At 42.6% G+C, this 26,797-nt stretch overlaps 2 protein-coding genes across 2 annotated transcripts; both read right to left on the minus strand.

Annotated features, from left to right (window-relative positions):
• Nucleotides 1-508: 508 nt before the first annotated feature.
• On the minus strand, nucleotides 509-10,019 carry xkr5b (XK related 5b). The gene is made up of 13 exons (XM_071909441.2): nucleotides 9,911-10,019; nucleotides 8,444-8,533; nucleotides 8,056-8,161; nucleotides 7,551-7,717; nucleotides 4,441-4,574; nucleotides 3,972-4,050; nucleotides 3,673-3,842; nucleotides 3,022-3,133; nucleotides 2,507-2,674; nucleotides 2,212-2,405; nucleotides 1,884-1,967; nucleotides 1,362-1,545; nucleotides 509-1,191 (listed from the first exon to the last, which is right to left on the minus strand). The coding sequence occupies exons 1-13, from the start codon at nucleotides 10,017-10,019 to the stop codon at nucleotides 509-511; spliced, it is 2,280 nt and encodes a 759-aa protein (XP_071765542.2).
• A 4,516-nt stretch (nucleotides 10,020-14,535) lies between these two features.
• Nucleotides 14,536-22,672, minus strand: eva1ab (eva-1 homolog A, regulator of programmed cell death b). Its single transcript, XM_071909439.2, has 5 exons — nucleotides 22,661-22,672; nucleotides 20,663-20,711; nucleotides 15,887-16,084; nucleotides 15,728-15,838; nucleotides 14,536-14,648 (listed from the first exon to the last, which is right to left on the minus strand). The coding sequence occupies exons 2-5, from the start codon at nucleotides 20,706-20,708 to the stop codon at nucleotides 14,536-14,538; spliced, it is 468 nt and encodes a 155-aa protein (XP_071765540.1). The 5' UTR covers nucleotides 20,709-20,711; nucleotides 22,661-22,672.
• Between the last annotated feature and the right edge of the window lie 4,125 nt (nucleotides 22,673-26,797).

Below are 26,797 nucleotides of genomic sequence, written 5' to 3' on the forward strand. Positions count from 1 at the left end.
CCCAATGGTAGCCTGAGCCTGAATAGGCCACAAGGCCTGATACAGCATCAGCATACAGCATTCTGTTATTAGTTTCTCATAATTCTCATAAGTTAACCAGTGTAAGGGGTTTTTCTGAATAACTGTCGGATGAAAGTGACGGCCACCTTTGGCCCTACATTCTACAGCACCTGTGAATTCTATTCTCTCTATCAAGTGTTTCCTTTGTTGAGTAACCAAGATTTAATTTTCTGTGAATATGAATCCATACTGCATAGTGTATTTTCTTTCATCAACTGGTTATACTGAATTGATAAACAAAAAGACACCAATTTTGCTCAGGTATATTAGTTTTTAGATACTTCAACCGACTGATTCGACTGAAATGAGCTGAAAAGGACCCAAACTCCCCACCAAGCATTCCCCAAGTCAATTACTGTATATCCTCAATCAATGGACTAACTAAACTGAAAAGGGCTTTAACATCATTCCCCACCCAGCATTTCCCTTCCCTTTACCCCCACCCTCTTTACACCGCCCTCTCTCTATAATCCACAAACTGGACCATCTGTTTGCGAGCGTGGGAGATGACTGGAGTGAGCGGGGTGATCGGGGTGATCGGGGTGATCGGGGTGATCGGGGTGATCGGGGTGCCGGGCGTAGCAGCACCAGGAGTAGAAGCACCAGGAGTAGAAGCACCAGGAGTAGAAGAAACAGGAGTAGAAGCAACAGGGGTAGTGCCGCCAGGCGTGCCACCGGGCGTAGTGCCCGGCGTTGTACCAGGAGTGGCAGGGATGATGACAACAGGGGCCAGGCCGGGGCTCTCTGCCCCGGCGCGGGACTCCGGTCGTGGGGTGGATGTGATGAAACGAGCCTCCCTGATCCGGTAGGGGCTTCGGTAGCTGGAGATGGGCGACAGCTCGGAGCCCCAGCCCAGATAGCTCCCGCTAGAGGGAGACTGGGCCTCAGCGCTGAAATACAGCGTGGTGTTGGATTCTCCGGGATTAGCCGGGTTTTTCTCAGGGGAACCAATCAGGAGAGGGGACCGTCGTTCAGGAGACCAGCCGGGAGTCTTGATGTCCAGGGAGCCCACGGAGGACGAGGCCTCGGTCAGGGTCGCGCCGTTGCTGTCGATGTGGCGGAGGCTTCCTGGTTGCCGAGGAGACGAGGGTGTGGGCGAGCCGTAAGCAGCACTCTGAAACTCCTCGTCACCTTTGAGAATGAAATCATGTTGGATTTAACGTTGGGTGATTGAAAAAGTTATGCCAGTCAAATGCCAAGATCAAGGGTAACTTCATCCCTGATTACTTGTTATTATGCTTATCTTGCACTTATCGTAGTATGTGTTGGCATGTGAGTGTGTGTATGTGTGCTGTCCTGACCTTTATCCTCTGAGTGTGGAGCACTGGACTCTTCCTCTCCAGTCTCTTCAAGGATGACCTCCTGGACTGGGATGAGCTCCGGAGGCGTGTGCACTCTCTGGATGGTTGTGGGAGGAGCCTGCCTCACCGGTCTGGCCACCACAGTGCTGAGAGGTGGCTTTGCTGGAGGAGCCAACTCTCTCACCTGGGGGGGAGACAGGTCAGCAGGTCAGCTTTGAGGGAGGGATAGAAGGGGAGAGAGAGAGAGAGAGAGAGAGAGAGAGAGAAAGAGGAAAGTATACTGGCAGACAGACAAACTGAAAGACAGATGTGACCTTTCAGTAGGCATCCTGGTGGCTGAGTCTGCTGATATTTGCTCTCATGACTACATGGGTTTGAATCACATCCTCATACTGTGCTACTTAATCTCTCCTTGCTTCCCTACACTGTTCATTTAACGATTTGAACAGGCATATGAAATAAGAATTTGTTGTTAAGTGACTCGCCTGGTTAAATTAAGGTTAAATCAAACAAAGATCTCACCTGTGGAACCTGGGTCACCTGTGGTGGAGCTGGTTGAGGAGCTGGTAGTGAAATCGTAGGAGCCTGTGGTGGAACATGTGGAACCTGACAAATCAGAATAAGAAGAACAAACATCCACTTTAATCTCCAAAAATATCACACATAGGCTGCATGCCAGTATTTACTACCAGAAACAGCATTAGATAATGTGACAATAAATCTCTCCACTGAAACCAATACTAATGAAATTCAGCTTTTTTCCTAAAAGATCAGGTGACAGTAAATCTCACTATTGAAACCAGTAGCTCTTCTCTGCATATTCAACAGCAGGGGGAACACAGCAGCTAACCTGGGGAACATGAGGAAGGTCAGGTGAGTAAATAATGTCTTCGTCCAGACCCATCAGTCCAGCCAGCCCTCCCTCGCCGTAGGCGGAGCAGATATTCGCTACATCCCCCGTCTTTAGGGCTAAGCGAATCAGCAGCCAGTGGTGGTGCTTCCAGCCCTCCCATTGGTGAGGGAGGTCCATAAGGGTCCCACCTCCTGCTTAGGATAATAACAACAACAATCATCATCATCATCTTAAATAGGTACTGTATATACAAAGCTCGCTAAATAGATAAACCTTTACAACAGCCACAGACCAGACAGTGTTGCATGGCGATTGAAGGTGGGTGTGGCTTTCTCCTCCAGTGACAGTGTAGATCCCCGCTCCATGCAAGCTCCACCAATCCCCCTGTGACGAATACTCTGGAAGATCTCAAAGGACTTGGGGTGGAGGAAACGGTAGTACAGGACCAACGCTATCACCCCTAGAGAGAGGAGGAGAGGCAGATGGAAGAGAGAAAGAAAGAGAATGATAGAGGTGAGGAGGTGAAAAGCGTATGTGAAATCTTAAAGGACTTGGGGTGGAGGAAACCTGCATGTGTGTGTGTGTGTGTGTGTGTGTGTGTGTGCGTGTGTGTGTGTGTGTGCGTGTGTGTGTGTGTGTGTGGTGTTAGATCTTAAAAGAAAAGAAGGAAATGACTCTACAGGCAGTCTCACTTAGAAAGAACAGGTGTGGAGAATGAAACATGAACAGAGAGAGAAAGAGAGAGAAAGTGTTTGTGTTTGTGCATGTATACTCTATCTAAAAGCATTCTGTGGTTGTGTTTCTCACCAATGAGGAAGCTGCAGAACACTGCAGCTGGGATGCCCACAGTATCCCATGAAGCCATGGTAAACATCCAGGAGGAGGCCAGAAGAAGAAAAGCATTCTCTAAGAACATGGCCTGAAGAAGAGTGAACAGAAACACATTCAAATGTTGGACAGCCTTTTTTATCTCAAAGAACAAGGGAATACCCTGTCTCTTGGTCTAATTTAAACTTCTGTTTGTGTAAAACACTGAATGACGTTGAAATGCTCTTGTGTAAAGCTTGTGTAAAAGCTAAATGAAACATGCATGCCAAACGTACACAAATACTCAGCACTTTGCAAAAAAGCTAAATTGATGCGAGCTTCTTCTTTTCTGAGTTTGAGATAGTATTTCTGAACTCTAATGTTGTGTGTCGCCGTGCTTCTTTTTTCCTTGCCAGTGCATATGAAATAAGTATCAAATCTCGCAGTATCAAATATTTACTAAAAATTTGGTTCATCTAACAAGGACGTGTTCAATTTTCACGATGTGTTTGGTCTTTTGTCAAGGTCCCATTCTATTGTGATTGGCCCAAGATCAATGGTACTGATATTACCAATCTAGCAATTCTTGATTGCGATTCCGCATACCTCTGCCCCCTGACAGAAGAAATAACACACACACAAAACACATACCAGGTAGAACCCAGCCATGCGGTATCTGGACGGCCCGGCCTTCACATTGAGGAAGAGGAAGATGTGAACGGCTCCCAGTACGAGGTTGAAGAGTCTCCATCGACTGGTTGAGCGTATGATGTTGGTCTGCTGAGACACCATCCAGAACGTCGCACCCAGCCAGTGCACACCTGACACACACACACACACACACACAACCAACTAATTATTCAACCTGTAATACATACATAAACACACACACTTGGACATAAACTTACAGTATAAAACCTGAGAAAGTGAACAGGCAGTGTGAGACTCACCAATCACCCCCAGGATCCACTGTTTGAAGATACGTGTGAAGAGCATGAGAACGCCAAATCGAGATCCCAGCATGCTGACCTGGAGAGAGAGAAATATACTAGTCACGGTATGTTTCTCTCTCCCTCCATCTCTCCTTCTCACACACACACATACACACTGCAAAAACCCATCAAACTCACACAAAGCCACCACTCAGAAAAACATAGGCATATAAATATATGATACATATTTTGATACAAACACATTAAAGCATTTTAGCTCTCAAATCTGTTTGATACAGGGAATACAAATAAATTAAAGTAATGAATGAAATGAATATGCAAACAAACAAAGCCAGTGGTGGAGCAACAGTGTTTCAACAGGGAACACCATACTCCAATTATGGATCGGACCTTTAGTACACACACACATGGCACACACACACACACACACACACATGCAGACACTCGCAGTTGCATATATACCCACCCTCCATAGCAGTCTACAGAGAATGGCAGCAGGGGTCATGGGCAGGTGGCCTGGTCTGATGAGAGAACAGGCTCTGGCATAGAGGACCAAGGCCCAGGCGAGAGATATGAGACACACCACAAAACACACTGAGGCTGCAGGGTGAGAGAGAGAGAGAGAGAGGGAGAGAGAGAGAGAGAGAGAGAGAGAGAGGGAGAGAGAGGGAGAGAGAGGGAGAGAGAGAGAGGGAGAGAGAGGGAGAGAGAGAGAGGGAGAGACCGAGACAGAGACAGAGACAGAGAGAAAGAAATATGAATACATTTTAAGAAAGATAAATCTATTACAAGGCTGTTGCACATGCACATTGAAGGAAATACATGGTGGAGAAATAGGTTAAAATTAGATTCAAGGTTGTCTGTGAATTCATAAAAAAAACCGAATACTGCTTGCTGTTGTGGGCAGCACAGAGTATTTTTACAGTCAGTGTGAAAGTAGTTGGAGAAAATACATACTGTATCCGGACTAAACATCCAAATCCTAATATACAAGGCCACAATGCTTTATCAAACAAAGCTAGTTATTGGTTTTGTTGGCTCTGTTTGATCTGCGTATCACTCTTATTTTGAAATTTGAAATGAGATATAAAGCACTAAGAGTCCATCAGTCCTTTGTTAAAGTGTGTGTGCAATAGCAACTAGGCCTACAGCTTGTTTAAAAACCCAACAGCTGACGGAACAAATTATCTCAAATATCTGTTTGATTTGGCCCTCCTAGGGAAAGTGTACCTCCTCCCTGATGGCAGGAGTCGAAACTCTGCATGAAGAAGGTGATGAGGGTCCGCCAGAATGGCCTTTGCCCTCTGAGTGGCTCTAACTTGATAAACATGGCCAAGATCATTCAAGTTATCAATTCAAGTTAATGGTCTTCTGGCAGAGTTTAACAATCTTTCCCAGCCTATTTTTGTTAACCATGCTGAGGTTGCCAAACCAGCAGATCATTGCAAAAGTTAAAATTGACTCAATAAAAGATGAATAAAACATTTTCAAAAGCCATCTGTCAACGTTAAAACCCCTCAACTTTCTCAAGAAAAACAGTCTCTGATTGGCCTTTTTGCAGATGGAGTCAGTGTTGGCATCAAAGGTCATTTTGTCATCCAGGATGGTGCCCAAGTACCTATATTGGCTTACTGTCTCCACAGCTATGCCATTGATAAAAGTCGGTGCCGTGACGGGAGGGTTTCTGCGAAAGTCGATAAGCATCTCTTTTGTCTTAGAGACATTGAGTTGCAAGTATGAGTCATCACACCATTTGATAAAATTGTCCAAGACTGGACCATGGCCCACCTCATGGTCCTGCAGGAGGCTGACAATCACCGAATCATCAGCAAACTTGGTTATGAACCTTGACTCAAACATACTCTGGCAGTCATTGGTGTAGAGCACAAATAACAAAGGCGACAAAACGCACCCCTGGGGTGATCCTGTAGAACACATCAGGGCCTCAGACAAAGTGTCATTAACACGGGTTCTCTGTGACCTCATTGTCAGGAAGTCGACCAGCCAACACATAGTGCCAAAGTCAATGCCAGATATTTCAGAAAGCCTGCGAGCTAGAATATGGGGCTGCATGCAGTTGAAAGCTGACGAGAAATCAACAAAGCATAAGCGTACATGCGTCTTCTTGCCCTCCAGGTGCCCAACAACAAAATCCAGCAATGTTGCTGTGGCTGTGTGTTGATACGCGAATTGGAGTGGGTCAATTATGCTCTGTGACATGGCCAGTAAGCTCCTCTTCACGATTCGTTCAAAACCTTTCATAACTAATGAGGTAAGCGCCACGGGGCGATAAACATTCAACACCTTTGTTGATGGAACCTTGGCCACTGGAACAACCATGGATTCTTTCCATAACATGGGAACTTTATTCTGTGATAAAGAGAGCTGGAAAATAAATGTGAAAATGCCACACAAGAACAAAGCACAGTTTTTAAGCAGTCGGCCGCTGATGCAGTCAGGCCCATGACTTTTCCTCACATTTGTCTGTTCAAGAGTTCTCCAGACGTCCATTTCATCAATCTGAATCTGACTGCCCTCTGAAACAACTCTAAATTTGGCCAGTTCATCACTAAAATCATGGGAATCAAATCTCAAGTAAAACTGGTTTAACTCCTCTGCCAGGACGGAGTCAGACTTTTCAGAGTTAAACACTCCTTTTTTCTTGTCCTGAATTCCCACCATAAATTTGATCCCCCTCCAGGCGCAGCGAGAATTTACATTCTTAAGTTCATCCTCTACCTTGTCTTTAAACCGCATTTTGGCCAGCTTTATTTCCTGTTTCACCAACTTTTGAGCATCTCTTTGTTGGTGAATGTCACCCTGGTGGAAAGCTAGCTTTTTCTGATTGAGAGTATTCTTGAGGGATTTACTGACCCAGGGCTTATTATTTGGATACAATGTAATTGTCTTCCTGGGGATAATCATTTGCTCACAGAAGGTAATGTAGCTCGATACAGTGAAAGTCAGTTCATCTAAGTCAGTACAAGAATCTTTAAAAACATCCCAGTTGGTACTGTTGGGGGAGTCAAAACAAATCCAATTCCAGTCCCTGTGACTTTAGCTAAGCATGATGGACTTGTCTGCGCTCTTTGCTATAATTTCCTTGCTCTGCTGTTCATACCAGTTAAGAACACACAAAGAAACAGCTGAATCGAGGCATCAGTCAAGACCTCATTTTATTATGCTAGGCTTTCCCAGCATGAGTAACTGCTGGCTATAAAATGTCGACATCCATCTCCTTATAGTCATAAATCTGCATGTTTTGGGGTCGGTTCCTGTTGTTGGTTTGAATTATGTTCTCACTCCCAACGAACAGCAGTGCAGTTTGCTTGAAAGAGGACCGGCACTTGCTTTTTTAGGAAGTCTCAGAGCCATTATTTGATGTGCAACCAAGTCCAATGGCATCGTTCTCACCTCCCCAAACGAACCAAACTAATCGAGTTAATGCTCCAGAGTTTGAATAAACTGCTCCAAACACACACACACATACATGCTCTCACTCCTTCTCACCCTTCTCACCTTTGCACACATACTTTCCTATACTTTCCTATACACACTCTCTTCCTCTCTCTCTACCTGGAGATTTGAGTCCGATGTCGGTACAGATGAGCACGTAGGTCTGCAGCAGCGTTTGGGGCAGAGTGACCACCAAGGCCTCAAACAGGCGTAAGGCAGACACATCGGCCTGCTGCATGATCTCACCATACACATCCTCATCTGGCAGACACATACACTCCCCCAACCTGGGGAGGCAGCAGAGGGAGGAGGGGAAGGGAGGGAGCGGGAGAAACCACATACATCATCATATACTTCATCAAACATAAACATACGTGTAGTGTGTTTATGGTGTTTAGTCTACTGTCATACAGTCGGTCTTGTCTTCATTACATGTGAGGTTATGTTAGGTTCTGTTTTGCACCTAGTCATGTACTGTGAAACTGTAAGTCAGAATCAATTATTATCGCTAGTACTGGCAATTATTCTTCAGCTGTATTGATGAATTAAATCAATTCTGACCATCCCCACCTCCCATCACACACACACACACACACACACACACACACACACACACTTGATGTACCTTTTGAATATACCCAGGTGCAGTATGTGTGTCCAGGTGAGAGACTTCATGCGGATGCGTCCATCTGACAGGTACCACAGATAGCTGAGCCACTGAGGACCCCAGCCTGGGAAAGGTAGAATGAAAAAAATAAATTAAGTATTAAATATCTATCTATCTATCTATCTATCTATCTATCTATCTATCTATCTATCTATCTGTCAATGTGTCTGTTTTATCTCCTCTCAAATGTTTATCTCCTTTTTATATATTACTATTCTTTTTTCTGTGTATTTTATAATGATAAGTGTTACATAATTAAGGTTTATCATTAATATCTATCTATCTATCTATCTATCTATCTATCTATCTATCTATTTATCTATCTGTGTTATTGTTGTCATCTCACCTGGCAGCAGGAACAGTGCGGTGAAGCCGGCCAGGTGAGCATAGCAGTAGTTGTGGCCGACCCACAGATAGTACACAAAACAGTAGATCACTGGGGAAAGAGAACACACACACACACACACACACACACACACACATATACAGGTCATAATAAACATATACATATATGGATAGACCACACATGCACAGACACTCACAGAACCACAAACACAGATCAGTTTCATAAATCATGCACAAAATCACTATAATACATTTAGCATTTTTCAGATCAGATAACAGTATGATCTCTTTGTATTGTAATCTGTTACTCTCCAACCCTAAGTGTAAATAATAGATTGATCCAGTATTTTGTTTAATGGTGTTTACGGTCTTAGTGCTACTTTATCAGGACTACAGCATTTGCTCTATGGCTGTTTGCCAGTGCATTGTGTGTGTGTGTGTGTGTGTGTGTGTGTGTGTGTGTGTGTGTGTGTGTGCCTACACTGCTGTTCCTATAGGTGGGCCATTGTGTCACTTTGTCATCTATCCGACCTCTATTCTGTACTTCAGCCAGTCTCACTTCAGGCTCACTGACAACAAAGCTACTGACGCTCTCTCCTCATCTCTCTAACTGTACAGACAAACCTCCACATCTCATGGCCCTGCCCGAGGCTCTGCGGCTCTCCCTCTCTCTTTTCCCCCTCTCTCTTCTCCGTCTCTCTACCACTCCCTCCGTCCCTCCCCGCCTCCCTCCATCCCTCTCTCCATGTAATCTGAACCGTTTTAGCTGCCAAACAGGCGGGCTGGCCGGGCGGGGTAGGCCCCATCATGGGGTCCGCCCATCCCCGCGTCCATTCATGGCACCTCCAAAAAAAAGGGCGCTGAAATATGACAACATGGCTCCGCATTGTTTTTAGGAAACGGGAAACATGCGTGGAACAACACAGCTGGTGAAAAGCAGCGAGAACTCCGGCGTGAGTCTGCAGTTTTTGCGGCAGACAGGATTTCATAACAAGCAGTGTGTAAATATAGGAAAGAGGCGGACTTGTGCTGGCTGCAGAATCCAATTCTATTATTCATGACAACACAAGACAGTCGCTTAAGTGAAAACTCAAACACGCCTGTGTGTTTATTATTAATTTTAAAGTCATATGCATGTGCAGACGAATATGGCATCCAAAACATAGCCCATCTCATCATGGAGAGTCTCTCTTCCAGCCGCTGTCCAGCTACACACACACACTCACACACACATACACACAAATGCACGCGCATGTACACAGACACACGCACACAAGAATGTGAAAGCACGCAGACTCATGCACACAAGCACACATCTTCAGAGTCCCATCACATCACCATCAAGTAGGCTAACACACAATTACTGAAAGAACAGTCTATTTTAGTGAATGTGTGTGTGTGTGTGTGTGTGTGTGTGTGTGTGTGTGTGTGTGTGTGCGTGCGTGCGCGTGTCCCAGGTAGAACTCACGCGCCGTCCTCTCTGCAACGAGGAGAAATGCGGTAAAGGCGAAGACGCAAACTTGGCAGCACGGCACGCAGGAGCCTCCGCGGCTCGGAGTGGCTGAATAGTCTCTCATCTCGGACAGGAACCCTAGGCTGTAGCCTAGTCTCTTTCGGATTTAGAACGATAACAGTTTATGTCATGTAGGCCTATGTTCCGGTCCCGTTCGGGAGTCGGTCCAGCGGCAGCCCGCTCTCTTGGCTCCGTTATCCCCCGTCCCAACGTCACCGCGCGTCCCGTTAAAGCGATAGCGCTGTTAGTAGGCAGGGCAGGACCGGACAGGGAGACCTGCCATAGAAATAACAACAAGAAAGATGAAACCTCAGAAAAAGAGCTGTAGCAATGCTACACTCGGCTTAGGAGGATGCTATACAAATATCACAGCAACACCACAAATCTCCATGGAAATATAGGAATGTTACACTGATGGGCCTTCTATTGCCCAGCCAACATATTGCTCCCGTACTTACTGTAAATGTGGGCTGGGCATGGGCTCAGGGCAATTTAGAGCAAACCATATCTAGCATAATGGCAGTAGGCGATATGCTATAGAAATCCATGTTGTGTTTACATATTGGCCATTTTTACCAGCAAAGTTAATTTGAAATTTATTCAGCCTTAGTTTAGTTTTATGACCATTGCTAGTAAAACTTGCTTGTAAAATCAACAAAGCACATAAAACAATGTCAGGAAAGGAGGTCACATTCCCATTTGTATGCTTAGCAGCAGTACCTACTCACATATGGTGACTTTGGCTAATTAACCAGAGATTTATCACTAGCTTTACATTAGGGAAACAAATGTTATCCTAAATAACTTATTAATCTACTTACTGATTTATTTAGGTCTACTTGTAAAGAAACTCAGATGAGATAATAAAAAGTGAATATTTTGTTCCAGAAGGCAGTTATGATCCTAAATTATAAGACCATAGCGGTTTGTTATTCTGAAACCATACTGTAAGGAGACATAAAGGATAAATTATTTAGTGTCATAATATCGTAGGTTATTCAGATATTTACAGGTCGGTATTGGTATATACTGTATGTCTATAAGGAGACAGTAAGGTGATAGAAAGATTTTTTTAAACATGAAACTAGATCTTTTCATAAATTTAGCATAATGACCCTGACGTTTATAATATTGAGGTTATGGTGTATTTACAGTGAAATAAGACACTTTTGAAAGTTTAATTTCTGCGACCTATGCCGTTTGTTTTTGGCCGTCTGGTTTTTAATGGGGTGGACTTTTCTCTAAGTTGACAGGAATTTTTATAAATACCATAATATCCAAGTATCATCAGGTGTAAACATTGCCCTGGAATGTTTTATACACAGAAGTGGATCTGATTTCTAGCTTTTCCTTTGAACTACACATGATGCATCAACATGCAACAGAGATGACTTGGAGAAAATCATTCAAACTTCTCTGCAGTTGCCCATCACCGCCTCTAGATGTCACTAGAGGATGGCTGTTGTCACTCAGGAACTACACCATGAGGGTTCACAGTGGAAAGCTTTTCACCACACATGCAACCACCAAAACAAACATTATGGAAATGTGTGTAGCTTATAGAGAGTGCAGTTTTATAGCCGATCATCAACAGAAAACCCAAGGAAAAAGGCATAACAGTACTGGAGACACTGTTTGATTTCCAAATAAAGTGTGGTGCAAAAACACCATAGCAACGACCACTTATCAACAAAGTTGTTGCCAAAAGAAAAAATTGAAGATCCCGCAGATTACCACTTTAAAATATATAAATAAATATCCTGATTGGGACTATAACACAAAAATAATTCCAGGTAAACCATCTCCTTACCACCAAGCTTGCTGAATTTGAACAATTTGACCACTGGAGATCCTGATATATGAGCACCGTCATTTTAGAGAGAACAACAGCAACTAATAGTAATATTGAGAACTTTGCTTTTGAACATTTATCTTTGTCAACTATTTTTTTCCTCATATAAATCAATATTAATACTTTTGATCATGTATTTATCATAATCTATAAGCACAGATGCTATCGGTGGATATCAATGTCCATAATCAGATGAACCATTTATCAATAGAACTCGATCCATTATAATTCTCTCATGTACTGCATGGTTCAGCATGTTGTGATGTTGTGTTGAACAGAAACAGTTACAGAGTGAAGAGTTGGTAATATTGTATTGCAGCATTTAACATGAAGGCCCCATCAGGTTAAGGAACAATCCACTCAGTTCATCTCTCTGTCCTCTAACTGCAAACAACACTTATCGTCTAGAGCTGAATAATTTATAAACCTTAAGAGGATCTGGGAAGAAGAAGGAATAGTGAAATGTGGGTATATCACACACACACACAATGACATTTTATAATAATCTTGTCAATGTTTTTTATACCAAGCAAGTAATATGCGCAGCTGTTCATGTTTAATATTCCGTGGGCAGTCATTTTTAAGGTAGGTGGTAGGGGGTCAATTAAAATTTCACTCTCACCCTCACATTAAAATATATTGGGGCTGCATTTGATAAAATTCAATATTAAATGTTTATGTCTGGGCTCCTGGTACCATCCATGATGACACTGTCCAATGCATGTTCTTCCTTACAGAGGAGAAGACACATCTCACACATAGAGCCTCACTGTCAGATATGTTTTTCCAGTGTCAACCACAATAATTAATCCCTGAGACATTCAAAAACTGTTTTATTATCAAAGAAAATGTGAGCTATTATTTTTACATTGATCAAGAAAATCACTCAACATTATGTACAGCAGACAGCTTTCATAAAAGCCTGGAATGAAATTTTATTGTCTATTTCAGTTCATTAACACCTGGGTCGAAATATGAAACCCAGCATGATCCTCTCAAACACGGTGATCGACTCTCCTGGCCCAGTGCAGTGAAAACAATAGAAATGTTTCCAAGTGTGTGAAAAACACCCACAGCATCCCACCAAACAGACTAAAGCAAGAGACGTGTTACATTATTCTTGATGCCACAGCTCACATTTCTTATCGACCATTTTACCACAGCCATTTCCTAGTAAGCGTTCAGTTCGATTCATTTGGGGATGCAAAATGGCACAAGTCAAAGCAACTCTACTTGCACAGGCTTCTTCAGTACAGTGGACCTCCATCATGGGACTAATGTGCTCCTCTTCAGAGTAGAAGTTTGAGATCTGTCTCTCTCTCCTCGTTTTCTCTCTCTTCTTCTTTTCCTCTGCCTTTCATGTTAAGGAGAGTTTGCAGTCCGCGCCCCTCGAGCATCTTATATTATATATTATATACAGACAGCGGTGATGCACCGAAATGTGAGCTGCGAGAAGTGCAACAGCACAGCATCAGCCAGGATTTGAACCTGTGCATTCACGAACACAGCTGCAGGACGAAGCCACCAGGAAGCCCCCCCACCCCCCCCCCCCACCCCTCCTCGTCTCTCAAAAGTACCCGTTAAAAATTTATGATTAAAAAGGTTATAAAAAAAGCACATGTAGCCTTGGACTATTTTTTGACTAACAGTAATTTTTTGACAGCAGTTGCACATTGTAAGACATTGTAGGTTTCCAGGTAGAGTTTCAGATCTCTTGAATTTGTGGAAAAACGATTGAAGAAATCTCTCTCTCTCACACACACACACACACACACGCAGCGGGTGTGTGTGTGCTGCGTAGCTCCATTGCGTCCTCAGCTCAGTTTTTCCAAACATGTCAATGCCATCCTGTATTAGAGGATTGACCCAGCACAACTCGGATCCTTTCCTTGTTTACTCAGTGCAGTGAACTGTGCTCAAGGCACTGCTGTCAGTAACAGTTTCTATCTGTCTGTCTCTGTTCAGTCAGTGTATTTATCAATGTATCTATCAAGCTAGCTGATGGTTTAACTGTCTCTGTCCACCGTTCTATCTGCCTATCATACTGTTATCTTGCCTCTGTCTACTTATTTATTCATCCGTTACCGACTTATGCATCTGTCTGCCTGTTCATCTATCTATCAGTCTTTTTATTAGCCTGTCTATCTATCTGTCTATCTATCTATCTGTCTATCTATCTGTCTATCTGTATGTCTGTCTGTCTATCTATCTGTCTGTCTGTCTGTCTGTCTGTCTGTCTGTCTGTCTGTCTATCTATCTATCTGTCTGTCTATCTCTCTGTCAGTCTATCTGTCTATCTATCTGTCTATCTGTATGTCTATCTATCTATCTGTCTGTCTGTCTGTCTGTCTGTGTATCTGTCTGTCTGTCTGTCTATCTCTCTGTCTGTCTATCTGTCTGTCTGTCTATCTCTGTCAGTCTATCTGTCTATCTATCTGTCTATTTGTCTGTCTGTCTGTCTGTGTATCTGTCTGTCTGTCTGTCTATCTCTCTGTCAGTCTATCTGTCTATCTATCTGTCTATTTGTCTGTCTGTCTGTCTCTCTGTCTGTCTGTCTATCTCTGTCAGTCTATCTGTCTATCTATCTGTCTATTTGTCTGTCTGTCTGTCTCTCTGTCAGTCTGTCTGTCTATCTATCTGTCTCTCTGTCTGTCTATTTCTTTGTCTGTCTGTCTGTCTGTCTATCTATCTGTCAGTCTGTCTGTCTATCAATCTGTTTGGCTATCTGTCAGTAATATCTGTTGAGGCTCTGGGTGACTGTGCTGATGTCTGGTTGTCCGTTCATCCAGATCTCACGGAGAATCCTCTCTCTGTCTTCTAGCCGCTGGGCCCGGTCCAGCTCTACACACACACACACACACACACACACACACACACACACACACAAAAACAGAAGAAATCCGTTCACATTACCATCAAACAGCACACCAATATTGAAAGGACATTCTATTTTAGTGTGTGTGTGTGTGTGTGTGTGTGTGTGTGTGTGTGTGTGTCTGACAAAGAATGATGTTTAGAGAGATAAATAGAGAGCATTTGTGAGTGTGTTTAAAGGAAGGTGCACTGACACATTATTAACCTCCATTTATTTGTTCCAGCATGCTTTGGAGCAGCCTGCCTGAGTCTGTATCATCTTGTAGATCCCTGCTTAAAACCTTCTTTTATAGAGAAGCCTTTTCATAACAATTTCTCTCACATATTGTGGCTTTTATTGCTCTTTTTTTGGCTCTGCTTTTATTCTGTTTTATTCTAACTATTCAACGGCTTTTATTTTTGTTTTATTTTCTGCCCTCTGCTTTTGATTTTATTATTTCCTTGTCTCTGTGATGCACTTTGTAACTTTGTTTTCAAAAGTGCAATATAAATACAGTTATCATTACTATTATTATTATTGTTTGTTTGTAGTGTTTGCTGTTATGTCAAGGTAGATAGCTCCACACTCATTCACTCAAATGGTGAAGACAGCTGAAATTCAACAATGTCAAAGTTAACTCTTTCATCTTTATCACAGTGACTGTGCTGTTTTCAACATTTTCTATTATGACCAGTGATATTCTGGATGTACGACTTTTATAGGGGATGTTCAGAAGTTACTTACAACCATGTTGGTATTACCTTTAATGTGCAGTGTATGAAGTTTCCTATTCCAAAATGCTATATATCCATTTTGGGGAAAAGATCATTACCTGAAGCCATCATTAAATATATACATACATAAATATATACAGTGTTACCATTTTGTCAATCCAGGACTTACATTTCCTACTATCATTTACAAAGTACCATCATTAAGCATTATCAATCATTTGCAAGATTAGGTTTCACTGTTTTCATCTGGTGGATATCGTGTTTGTCTTCAAAATCTTCATATGTATGACTATGTGTGTATGTGCATGTGTGTGTGTGTGTGTGTGAGATACCCTCAGCTGATGTGAAGACAGTCGTGTGCAGCAGAGCTCTCTCAAAGCGTCTCCGTCGCCGTGCCGACATGTCTGACGTATCATCCCAGTCCTCTGATTCGCTGTCCCCGCCTGGCCCCTCCCCTCCACAGGCAACAACAGCCGTGTTGTCCGGGTTACTGTCACTGGGTTGATGGCGGGGACAGTGGTGGTGGTGGTGATGGTGATGCCTGTTGCCACGGCGATGCTGAGGACGCTGACTGTTGCCGTAGTGGCAGTCTGCTCGACAGTGTATTTGGAAGACGATGGCGCAGAGTGTGACGAAGAGGCCGACACACACGCCACCCAGAAACACCAACGCTGTCCTCTCTGGTTGGTCTGAGAGACAGAGAGAGAGAGACGGAGAGAGGGAGGGAGAGAGAGAGAGAGACAGAGGGAGAGAGAGAGACAGAGAGAGAGAGACAGAGAGAGGGAGGGAGGGAGAGAGAGAGAGACAGAGGGAGGGAGAGAGAGACAGAGAGAGAGAGAGAGTTAAGGGAGAGAGAGACAGAAAGAGGGAGAGAGAGAGAGAGAGAACTTTAATTCAAGTGCCTTAGAGTATCATGATTTTCATGTATCCTTCATTTGAGCAGGTAATCTCACTGATATGGGGATCTTGTTTTCTAGAGACACGTGAGAGCAAAACAAAATAAAAGTCATAAAATTGCAAAAGAAAACACATAATCATCTCATTAACAACCACACTCAAACTCAAACTAATCAGCGTCAATGTTTGTAAAATCTTCTCTATATGTACTTTTATACAGGTAGTGCTTCAGGATTCTGCCCCGGTCGTCCTCATATCACATCGGCACTCATGTGTAGCTGGCGGTAAACACACAGTTGCTTTGCTGTATCAAACAGCACACTATTCAGTGCTGAATGTGCAGATTGTGCTCTCTGTCTGTCCACACCTGCACTGAGGCAGAGCAGCAATGGCACAAACCTAGAACAGCAGTAAGTGTTTCAGATGAGATGCATATCATAGCACATCATATTTATGTATAAACAAAGGGACAACTGCATTGTAAGCTATTAAGTCTTTTTACTATCATTTACTTAAGTATAACTTAAACAGACATTTGTTTGCCAGAGTCAAACATATAAAGGCCTGGAACATAGTAAGGTGTGTGATTGAATGCAATTTTGCTTTCTTATCATCTGGACATAGGTAATTGTATATAAAATGTCACACATACTTTGTCTGACTAGAGTTTTGGTTGTTTTTCCTTTTTTCATTTTCTTGTCTCTTGTTGAGATTTGTATGTTGTTTATTTGTCTTGTTTGGAATCAGGTGAGCTGGTGAGCTGCTATTTGTGTAATTACTGAATCATACAGGGTTACACAGGCATAGGCAGTATGGGAAATGTTCCGACTGCAGCACCCACTGTACTTTAATGTGTAGGCCTACATGCAGAAGTACCTGCATGTCTGTTTCCAAAAGGTTTTGCTGAGAGGTTCAGGAGTCCAGTTGGAGGTGTTGCTAAGAGGAGAAGCTTTGGCTGTTTGTTTGTTAGAAGCTTTGATTGTTATGCATATACAAGGAAAAACAATGAAATGATGTGTACACAATAAAACATTTTACATACAATTTATTAGGCTACTCACTGTATAAATGACATGTTTTCTGATTCCATACATTGTATTATATACATGGCTTGTGATTTCATACTACATACTTTTACTACATACATAACAGTGTAATAGCACAGCAGATAAGTAAAGACTTTTTCTCATATGCTGATCAAAGCATCTACTGATCTTGCACCAAAACTCATACCACTACTGATCTTACACCGCAGCTCATACAACTCACTTTTTTTTCCTTTTTTTCAGGAACATTACAACCATACACATTTTAGTGGCATGAACTAGGCCAGTGATTCTCAACCTTTTTCATATCAAGGACCCCTAATATTTTTAGATATGATTTTGTCCAGAATTCCATAACTATCTGTATTGTATAGAAAGATAACAGTGAAACTATGATCAAAATAGTGATTCTTCAACATTCTCTAATTAATTAACTTCTTGTAAATGAAATAATGCTGAAGTTTAACAATTCACCAGGGACCCCCTGGAACCCCCTCAAGGACCTCTGGGTGGTGCCTGGACCTCACGTTAAGAACCACTGAACTAGGCTATATACAGTGATATACATGTATGATAAAACACATACAACCAGCGATAGGCTACTGGGATGCTAGGTTCGTTTTGGCAGTGAGGCTCTGAGCATGTAAGGAGAGACTCGCTCAGTGAGGCCAAGGCCTGACCCCAAGCCTCAAATTAATCATTTATGGCTTTGCCATGGCCTTACCAATCCTCGTCTAGTGGCTTGTTTTGATAGTTTGCCAGGAGGCTGGCTACTGTAAAAAGCTGGTTGACACTGCCAGCAAAGGTCAGGGGGATAATCGTATCAAACAGCTTGTTCTCTTTGATGCGCCTGTTTATCCTCTCCACATGTATCCTCAGCTGTGCAATATCCTGAGTGAGCAACACTTCATCATGAGACAGCGGTGATGTTTTACTGAGAAAAGGTAGTCTGTAAACTTTACCGGGCACCAGGTCATCGATTCTGCATCCCTCATCCACCATGACAGCCATGTCTTTATGCAAAAGAGAGATTATGCCAGATTGCTTGAACAGTTCTTTGTCACTTACAGAGCCAGGATACAATGAGGACACAAACGTAACAGCGCCGTGGGGTGACACACCTAGCATTCCTTTCAGGGTAGTGTGGGATTTATACTGTGAGGACATCTTACTCTGCAGGAGGAAAGGCGTCTGGCATCTTATCTCCATGCTGTCAACGATGATTTGGGTGTCAGAGTGCTTGCGGAACACTCTTGGCATGGTGGCTCTCACTGCCTCAGGAGACATCCATATCCCAACGGCGCCCAATGAAGTGTACAAAAAATTTACCCAGGTGTTGATTATCGTGCTGACAGTGGACTGATGGATGCTGAAACGATGGCCCAGATCTTTCATCTTCAGACCCAGAGACAGGTACATCAAAAACAGAAACAGTCCATCGATCAGCGGAAGGCAGCGGCTCTGTGGAGGGCAGGTGGGGAGAAGAACCTATATTAGTACGGTTATCTTTTCCACTACATATAACCTGTGTTATTCTTGTCCAATCGTGGTGATGGAAATGATAGCCTGTAGTAGCAGGCTATCATTTCATATCATATCAGTTTCTGTAGCAGACTGTTTGCCCCAAATCTATTTGTCTCAACTCCCATACTTCCCATACCATCACTCAGTTAGGCCTGTAGCACAAATGGATCTAGTATATCGTTCAGTCTAATCAAAATGATACTGTACATGTATGATGTGACCAGGCTATGATGATGAGTACATAATTGTTTGTACCATTTATGATGACAATGGTAATGATGATAATCATAGCCTCACCATGTACTGTATGTACAGAACATACAGTAGAGTTGTTCTGTGCTGTGTCAACTGCTATCTTTTTCCCTAAAAGCAGGAGCACCAGCCTGGAGGTGACCTCAGATCTGTTAGGATAAACCCATACTGTATGTTCATCCAAAACATATTGAGGTAATGTGAATATGCCTACCGGTTGAGGTGGATCAGCCGTCTTCTCAGGAGCTGCTGTTGTTCTGGAAGTGGATGGTCGTGTACAAAGACGCACCATTCTGCTGGTTCCAGGTTCAATCTCTTCCCAAAATGCCTGTAGATGGCGGTGGCTGGCAAATCTAAGAGTGTAACAAAATGATTATTATTGCCTTATAGCAAGCATAAACCATTACTGTTATTTGTTATTAATGTTATTCCCATAGCTAGGTCTTGCCAGGAGGCAGTGGAAGTAACTTAGTGCAGCACTCAATAATATAATAATAATATGAGCCCAATCTAGGTCTGCAACAAGGTCATAACATCACGGGACAGAATACCTGGTAAAAAATCTGATGTCGTCATCCGATGCTGCGAACCTCTCCAGGCCAAACGACTGTTGCAGTGCAACATCCACCAGTTTCTTTTGCAGTTCTTCTATCTCCAGCCTCTGCGTCTCTATTTTCTCACATACTAAGTCCAAAGCTGATGGTTCTGGTCTTGCAGCGTAATCGTGGCACTGAACCAGCAATCCGACGTCCATCTGTTCCTCTGGCTGCTGTGCTGAGTCCGGCAGCGGTGGGGCCGGCAGAGAGTAGTTGTTCCAGGCGAACAGCACGGGCACTGCTCCCTCTCTCACGCGCCGCCGCCCGCCCTGAATGATATCTGTGGGGATGAAATGTCTGCTACAGACCGTCGTGGTCCTCGACATAATCAGGAACTCGCGTCTCACATTACGTATCCATATGTTTCTTAAAGTTTCGTCTCTTGGAAAGCGGTGGAAACTCACAGCGGAGTTGAACTTGCCCGACACGGTGCACAAAGGCACGCAGCAGAAGTCACTGTTCGGATTCTTCCGCTGCTGGTACTTCAGTCGCCTTGAAAACATTTTCCGCTCCTCACAAATACGTAGCTACAACGAAAATACAGTAGTACGCCGTCGATTAAAAGTTTATATCACGTTTCAGTTCAGCTAGCTCAGCTAGCCACCGCTCGAAACCCCTTTCCTGATTCTCCGAGCGGAAGTTGGGGGACTTGTTTTCCGGTTTGGTGACGTAACACTCAGCGTACTCTGTGCTCTTGAGGAATTTGAAAAAGCCTACAGCAAACAACTGGAATTGAACTGGTCTGGGTACTGGGACCTGAGTCTGTTTCTCTGGGATCTAAGTGATTTTTTATCCAAATCATCAACTCAAACACACACATACACACAAGCACACAAAACACACACACACACACACACACACACACACACACACACACACACACACACACACACACACACACACACACACTCACACACACACAAACACACAGCAAGTATTCAGATGGACTTACCTGCAATGAAGGTGTAAGCTGCCAGCATGTTGCTAAGCAATGCCATCTCCTGGGAGACCACCTTCACATCCATATTTGGGCTCCCTGTAGGTGGAGCACTCATGATGTCACAGGGAGTCTCTCAGAAGGGAAGTGGTCCCCCTCCTCCCTTTTTCCACAGTGTAATCTTGTATTCCTGTGCAGACCGTACACCCAGTTCAACGGAGAACAAACTTCATGACTTGCTGTTGAGGTGAAGTGTCAGATAGAGGGGTGGGGAGTGAGAGAAGGTGAGATAAAGGTGAGAGAGGGAGAAAAAGGGAGAAAGATGAGAGTAGGAGAGAAAAGGAGGAAGGAGAGAAAGTGAAACAGAGAGAAGTGAGCGAAAAACAGAGAAATAGAGGGAGAGAGGCAAGAGGAGAGAGGGGGAAAGAGAGGGAGAATGAGAAAGAGAGGTGAGAGAGAGAAAGGTGAGAGGTGGAAGTAACGGAAGGACAGGGAGGAAGGTGAGAAGGGTGGGGGAGAAAGAGAGGAGGAAGACGAGTGAGTGACAGTCGCCCTTGACACGTCATCATAAAATCATATATAGATGTCTAGATACACACAGAAAATAGAAAAGCCAGCAAGGTACACTCTCTTCTTCTGCTTGTACACTCCCATCCAAAGCATAAGAACTCATAACACTTTAATTGCAATAATAATTTAGCTTTAGCAATTAGCTACAGCAATTTACCCTGTCACTGTGATGAACAGCTCTTTCAAGCTGTGTCAAATCAGGTTTCCTTGGAGGATTGAATGATTGTAACAAATGATTATTACTCCCCAACCCTCTTGCACAGAGGTTTTTAAATGTTTTTATTTTTGGACCCAAAGTAAGTCTTATGCATGGGACCCATGCCCATTAAAATATACAACCACTACACTGCAATGTTGAACTTTCAGAAATGCTGCTCTTGTAAATTTTTTAACTCCAATCTTCCGCATTTAGCCACGACTGAACCGTGTCTCATACCCAGACCAGTCGACGTGATTGGACTGCCATTTGACAAATAGGAGTTAATTATAGAGTCCTTCTCTGGAAACTTTGCTGCCTCACCCCTTAATCTATACGTAGCTCCCCACTTTCCCCCTGTTGTAAACATGCCTAAGCTGTTACCCTGCAGGGTTTAGACGAGAAAAACCTCGAGGCATTCATACCCCAGACAAACTGAGGGGTTTTTCCCCACACACACAAACACACACACACTTAAATGTGACCACACACTTGCAGACACACACACACACACACACACACACACACACACACACACACACACACAAGTGGTATTGAATACAGGCAAGCATGCACACACAGACACACACAAACACATACGCATGTACACACAAATGTGTGTGCACACTTTCATGCACTCATGCACACTCAAAGGCCCTGCTGCATTATCACTTCTTCAATATGTATGGACACACACATACAACCACAAACACACACACAGCATTCAGTGGAGGGGAAAATATGGTGGGGAAAATGACATCAAGAGAAAATCATAAATAGATGATTAGCAGAGCAGAGGGTGGGGGAGAGGGAGAAAGAGAGTGAGAAGTCACAGCAGTAAAAAAAGTTTTGTCACAGAACAGAAGAGAGAGAGGAAGAGAGAAGCAGCCGAACAGAAGAAGAGAGCATTCTGCAAGTCTTTCTCTTGTTCAGTAAAGTAATGAAACGTGTTAGCGTATCTTCGGCCTAGGTTCCTGCCCTCGCACTGTTTGCTGAAGAGAAATACACACTTTGTATCATGCTTGGGCATTTTAGATTAGAATATCAAAGGGTTTTTCAAACATTTCAGCCTGAAACCAAGTTTGGGTGAATCTCGCCTCTTCCTGGGACACAAGCTCATTAAACATTTGAATAATAAATAGACTAAATGGACAGAAAAAGCCGAATTTCACAGACAAGATCACACCAAACACTTGTTGGTCCAAAAAAAGGGACTAACTTATCAGTGACTTGCAGAAATGTTTGGCCTCAGATGTTGCCTTCCTACTGTCATTGCCATCTTACATGGTCTCCCACATGTAGAAAATGCTTCATGACCTTGAGATCAACACAAAACACTGATAATGTATTGTTAAATGTCCAATATATGTAGAAATATTTATAGAAATATAAATCAGTCTTTTTCAATTCTTGAAAAGTTGACTTTTTAAGGACTACAGGGTTTCAGCTGGGTACTGACAACAACTTCACAACCAAACCAAAGAAGTCCAAATGGGTCTGAAAGCCAAACATGGCATTGCCCACTGTGAGTTTCAAAGCAACTAAAAGTGTTTCTAAAGAGACTCACTGTGGATGGCCTCTGTATGTCCACAGAAGAATATCTACAGGAACTAAAAAGCCATGCAAGATGGAAAACAAGGAGCAACTCAAGACTAGTCAAAGCTCAGAGAGTGAAAAACAAAAGCTGCTGTCTCTGTGCGGCTTGTGGAAGCCATAAATGTGGGGTGTCCTCCACAACATGTACTTTCCAAGTCTACTGAGCATCACATGACCTTTCATTAAAGGCATATATACTGAATTATAACAACTCAGCCACGCAGTGGGAAACGGCCCATGGATCATGTAAAATAGAGGTGTGATGACGCAAAAAATGAAATACACTGATATTTTCCTTTCAGATCAATTTGATCGCGGTTGTGACGAGGCAGTTTGGCTGCTTGCATCATTTACATCTTTGAATCCTCTGAAATCTCACTAGTGAATTTTTCATGTTATCTACAGTGAGTTAAGTTTCCTCATCCTTTCTATTTACAACAGTCAAGCAGAAATGCAACTGATTGTGGAAAAAATCTTTGTCCATACAGAAATGACCAGTGCATCAGTAGCAGTAATTATTATAGTATCACTGTAATCTGTGATTGTCCCTTTCAAATAAATCAATAAGATAATTATGCCAACTACATTAGATCTTTGCTCATCCAAAGCCACCTAGAATGTTCAAGTTAAAACACGTTTCAGGTGTCTGATGTACATTGAAATGCTGCAGACAAATATATAAAATATGCATGCACATGTAATGTGTTCCACGAAGACCTGCCTGCAGCAAATCTAACTTGCTGTTAAAATACTTTTATACAGTATTTTCACAAAAGATGCATAACAATCAATAAGGTTTGGAAAAATGAGGCTACATGTGAGATAACCTGACTACTTGCAATGTTGTGTGTTTGTTGTGTGTAATCACTCTCTGTTTTATACTCCGTGGTAAATAGAAGTGCCATACAATTAACAGCTAAGTGTACATTGCAGTGCTCAGGTTAAATGTAGAGTAGGGAAAGAGATAAATTGTTCAATACTGTATTGTGTCTCGACATGTACTGACACACACACACCCAGACATAACTGTTACTTGTTCTGGGACTCCCCCATACACAATTACCATTACACTGTAGCTTCATAAGATGTGTGTAGTATTTCATGTGTGTTACACAAATTAATCCTAAATCCCTAGACTGTTATGCCACAGGTCCAGACTATCACCTGACTTCATGGAGTGACCAGCGCCAAGACACAGAGGAGAGGAGGAACAGAGAGAAAAGATACAGGTTAGAGAGAGAGGGATAGAGAGAAAAGTGAGAGGGGAAACGCATCACACTGAGCTGTAGACTGATCAGAATAACAGACCTGAAGTCTTGGAGAAGATCCAGAAAAATCCTTCATTCTCTGAAAGGACAGGAGAGGACAGAGGGATGAGGGGGAGAAGAAAAACAAGTTGAGAAAGGAGAGGAAGAGGCGGCGACTCCACTCTGTCTGCTTTCTGTTTTTTTCTTCTTTCTAACCTAATCTCTCCTCAGCCAAAGGGTTCCACAGGCTAAGAGATCCTGATGGAAAAGGCCTGATCAGCCTTTCATCTAAATGTAATAAACTCAAAAGTTTAAATGTATAAACTAAAAATAAAGTTTTTTGGAGATCGGCCCGATGGACTTCTTACTTTAATAATGCCAGTCGCCTGCTATCACTCAACATATGTAGTTTCTGAGTTGAGTGATAGTCATGTTGAGTGACATGACTAACATCATGCTAAAGAGCTACCAGGGACACATGGATGATTTTGATGTTTTCATCACTTAATGAGTAAATTGACCAAGAGTCAAATCTCCCAAACACTTGGTATATTCCTTTATGTTTCCTTTTTAAGTACCTTCAAAGGTAAAAGAAAAAAAAAAAACATGTCCTTGGTCGCTTTCATGGACAGGACATACTCTATCTGTGAATTGTACTGCTTGATATAAACAATAGCATGTATATATTGAGTGGTGTGTTTAAATCTGAAATTATGCATGTGCCATTACACAAACAAATTGTGATGTCCTACAGTAAGCCTATTATTGGCTATATTTTTGGCTAGCGTAACATAATGGTATCATCCCACACTTGAATCTCTACTTCAATATAAAATTGGCTGTAGATGTGAGCAAAGCCTGACTAAGCCAGACCAACCCCAGCCTGAAAACTCCCTTTGATAGAACAATTTTATTTTTATATGTTTATCCATTGTGACTTTCCTAGTTGTCAACCTTCAACATTACATATCCCCAGGAGTGTGTATTCATCAACTGTTTTTGAGCTTTTTTTCTTTAGGTAATTACAAATAGGCCAAATTACTTCATGATGAAGTGATTCCAGATTACATGAGGACCTTCACACTGTAAATTTTACATCATCATTCCAAAATCAAATATTCCTTTAAAAGTGAACAGTGAGCTCTTCAAGTCAACTCTCCAACTAGCAGCAGGGTGAAGATGTTAAAACTGTGATGTAATCTCATGCCTCAGCTCCAGTTAAAGCTTTGCTGCTGCATTCTGTACGTAAGTTGGAGATGTGAAACAGAATTTGAACTGGCAGCAGTTCAGAGAGGAGCAGATAAAAAATACATAATGCTCTCCAGAATATCAGAGGATGAAATTGGCCTAATTTTTTACAGCTGTAAAAATCCTTTTGACCTGTTAATAAAAACTGAGATCCCATTAAAATACAAGTCTACATTTTGTCTACTACAGTTCTGGCAATATATACCCAATAAAATGTGGATTTGTCTCATCACCCCACATTTGTTAACATAGGGCACACCTTAGGCCTGCAATTAAGCCACAAACCTAACAAAAAACAAACAAACAACAACAAAAAAAACACAACACAGTAACAGCAAAATGCAATAGGTCAAAATACAGCACAATCTAACACAACAGTGCAACAGAAAGCATCACAACACAATACTACAGCAGTGCATGACTTTGCAATGCAATGTAACAACACAACAACACAACAACACAACAACACAACAACATAACACAACCTCCAAGCAATTCTGAATTCACTGACTGTCAGGGTCATTTTATAATGCTGTGTATGAATGCTGCAGGACGTGACTGCCCTTCTCTCTCTCTCTCTCTCTCTCTCTCTCTCTCTCTCTCTCTCTCTCTCTCTCTCTCTCTCTCTCTGTCTGCCTCTCTCTCCCTCTCTCTCTCTCTCTCTCTCTCTCTCTCTCTCTCTCTCTTACTCCCTCTGTGTCTTTGGGATTTGGCAGTTAGGGCTACTGTTTGTAATGGCAAAAATCATGTTATCATGACATCACAACTAATTTTACTGAGGTATATTGTAAGAGGCTAATCCTTCATGTTGCATCTAATCAGCAATATTTTTCTTTGTCGTAACACTTATAGTTTCAGCACTTATATCCTCATAGAAGTTCCCGGACAGTCAAACACCAACATTGCCTGGTGTGGAAATCAGCAGTGATGTCATTCACACAGTTTTTAGAAAATAGCATATATTCCAGTATTTCTGCGAAATGCGCAAGTGCCATTGGAGAATACACGCTCCAAGAAGATGGAAACATCAGAGGTTGATGTCCATCAAAGACACAACAGGTTACATGTAGTGAAAAATTAAAATGTCCCAAAAATGAAACATCACTTTAAGATCATGGAGTCAGTTGTGTAGTTATGTAAGGATGAGACACTTGGCCTGCAGCCAGCTCATTACAGCCAGTCACACTCTGTCCAACAGTCTAGACAACCCAGCTACTTGTTCACACTGTTGACATGACTGCCTGGGACACTGCACCTTAGGGTATCTTTACCCCTTTATCGCCCTTTTTCCAT

The sequence above is a fragment of the Centroberyx gerrardi genome, chromosome 1 (assembly GCF_048128805.1).
Source record: "Centroberyx gerrardi isolate f3 chromosome 1, fCenGer3.hap1.cur.20231027, whole genome shotgun sequence".
Lineage (NCBI taxonomy): Eukaryota > Metazoa > Chordata > Actinopteri > Beryciformes > Berycidae > Centroberyx > Centroberyx gerrardi.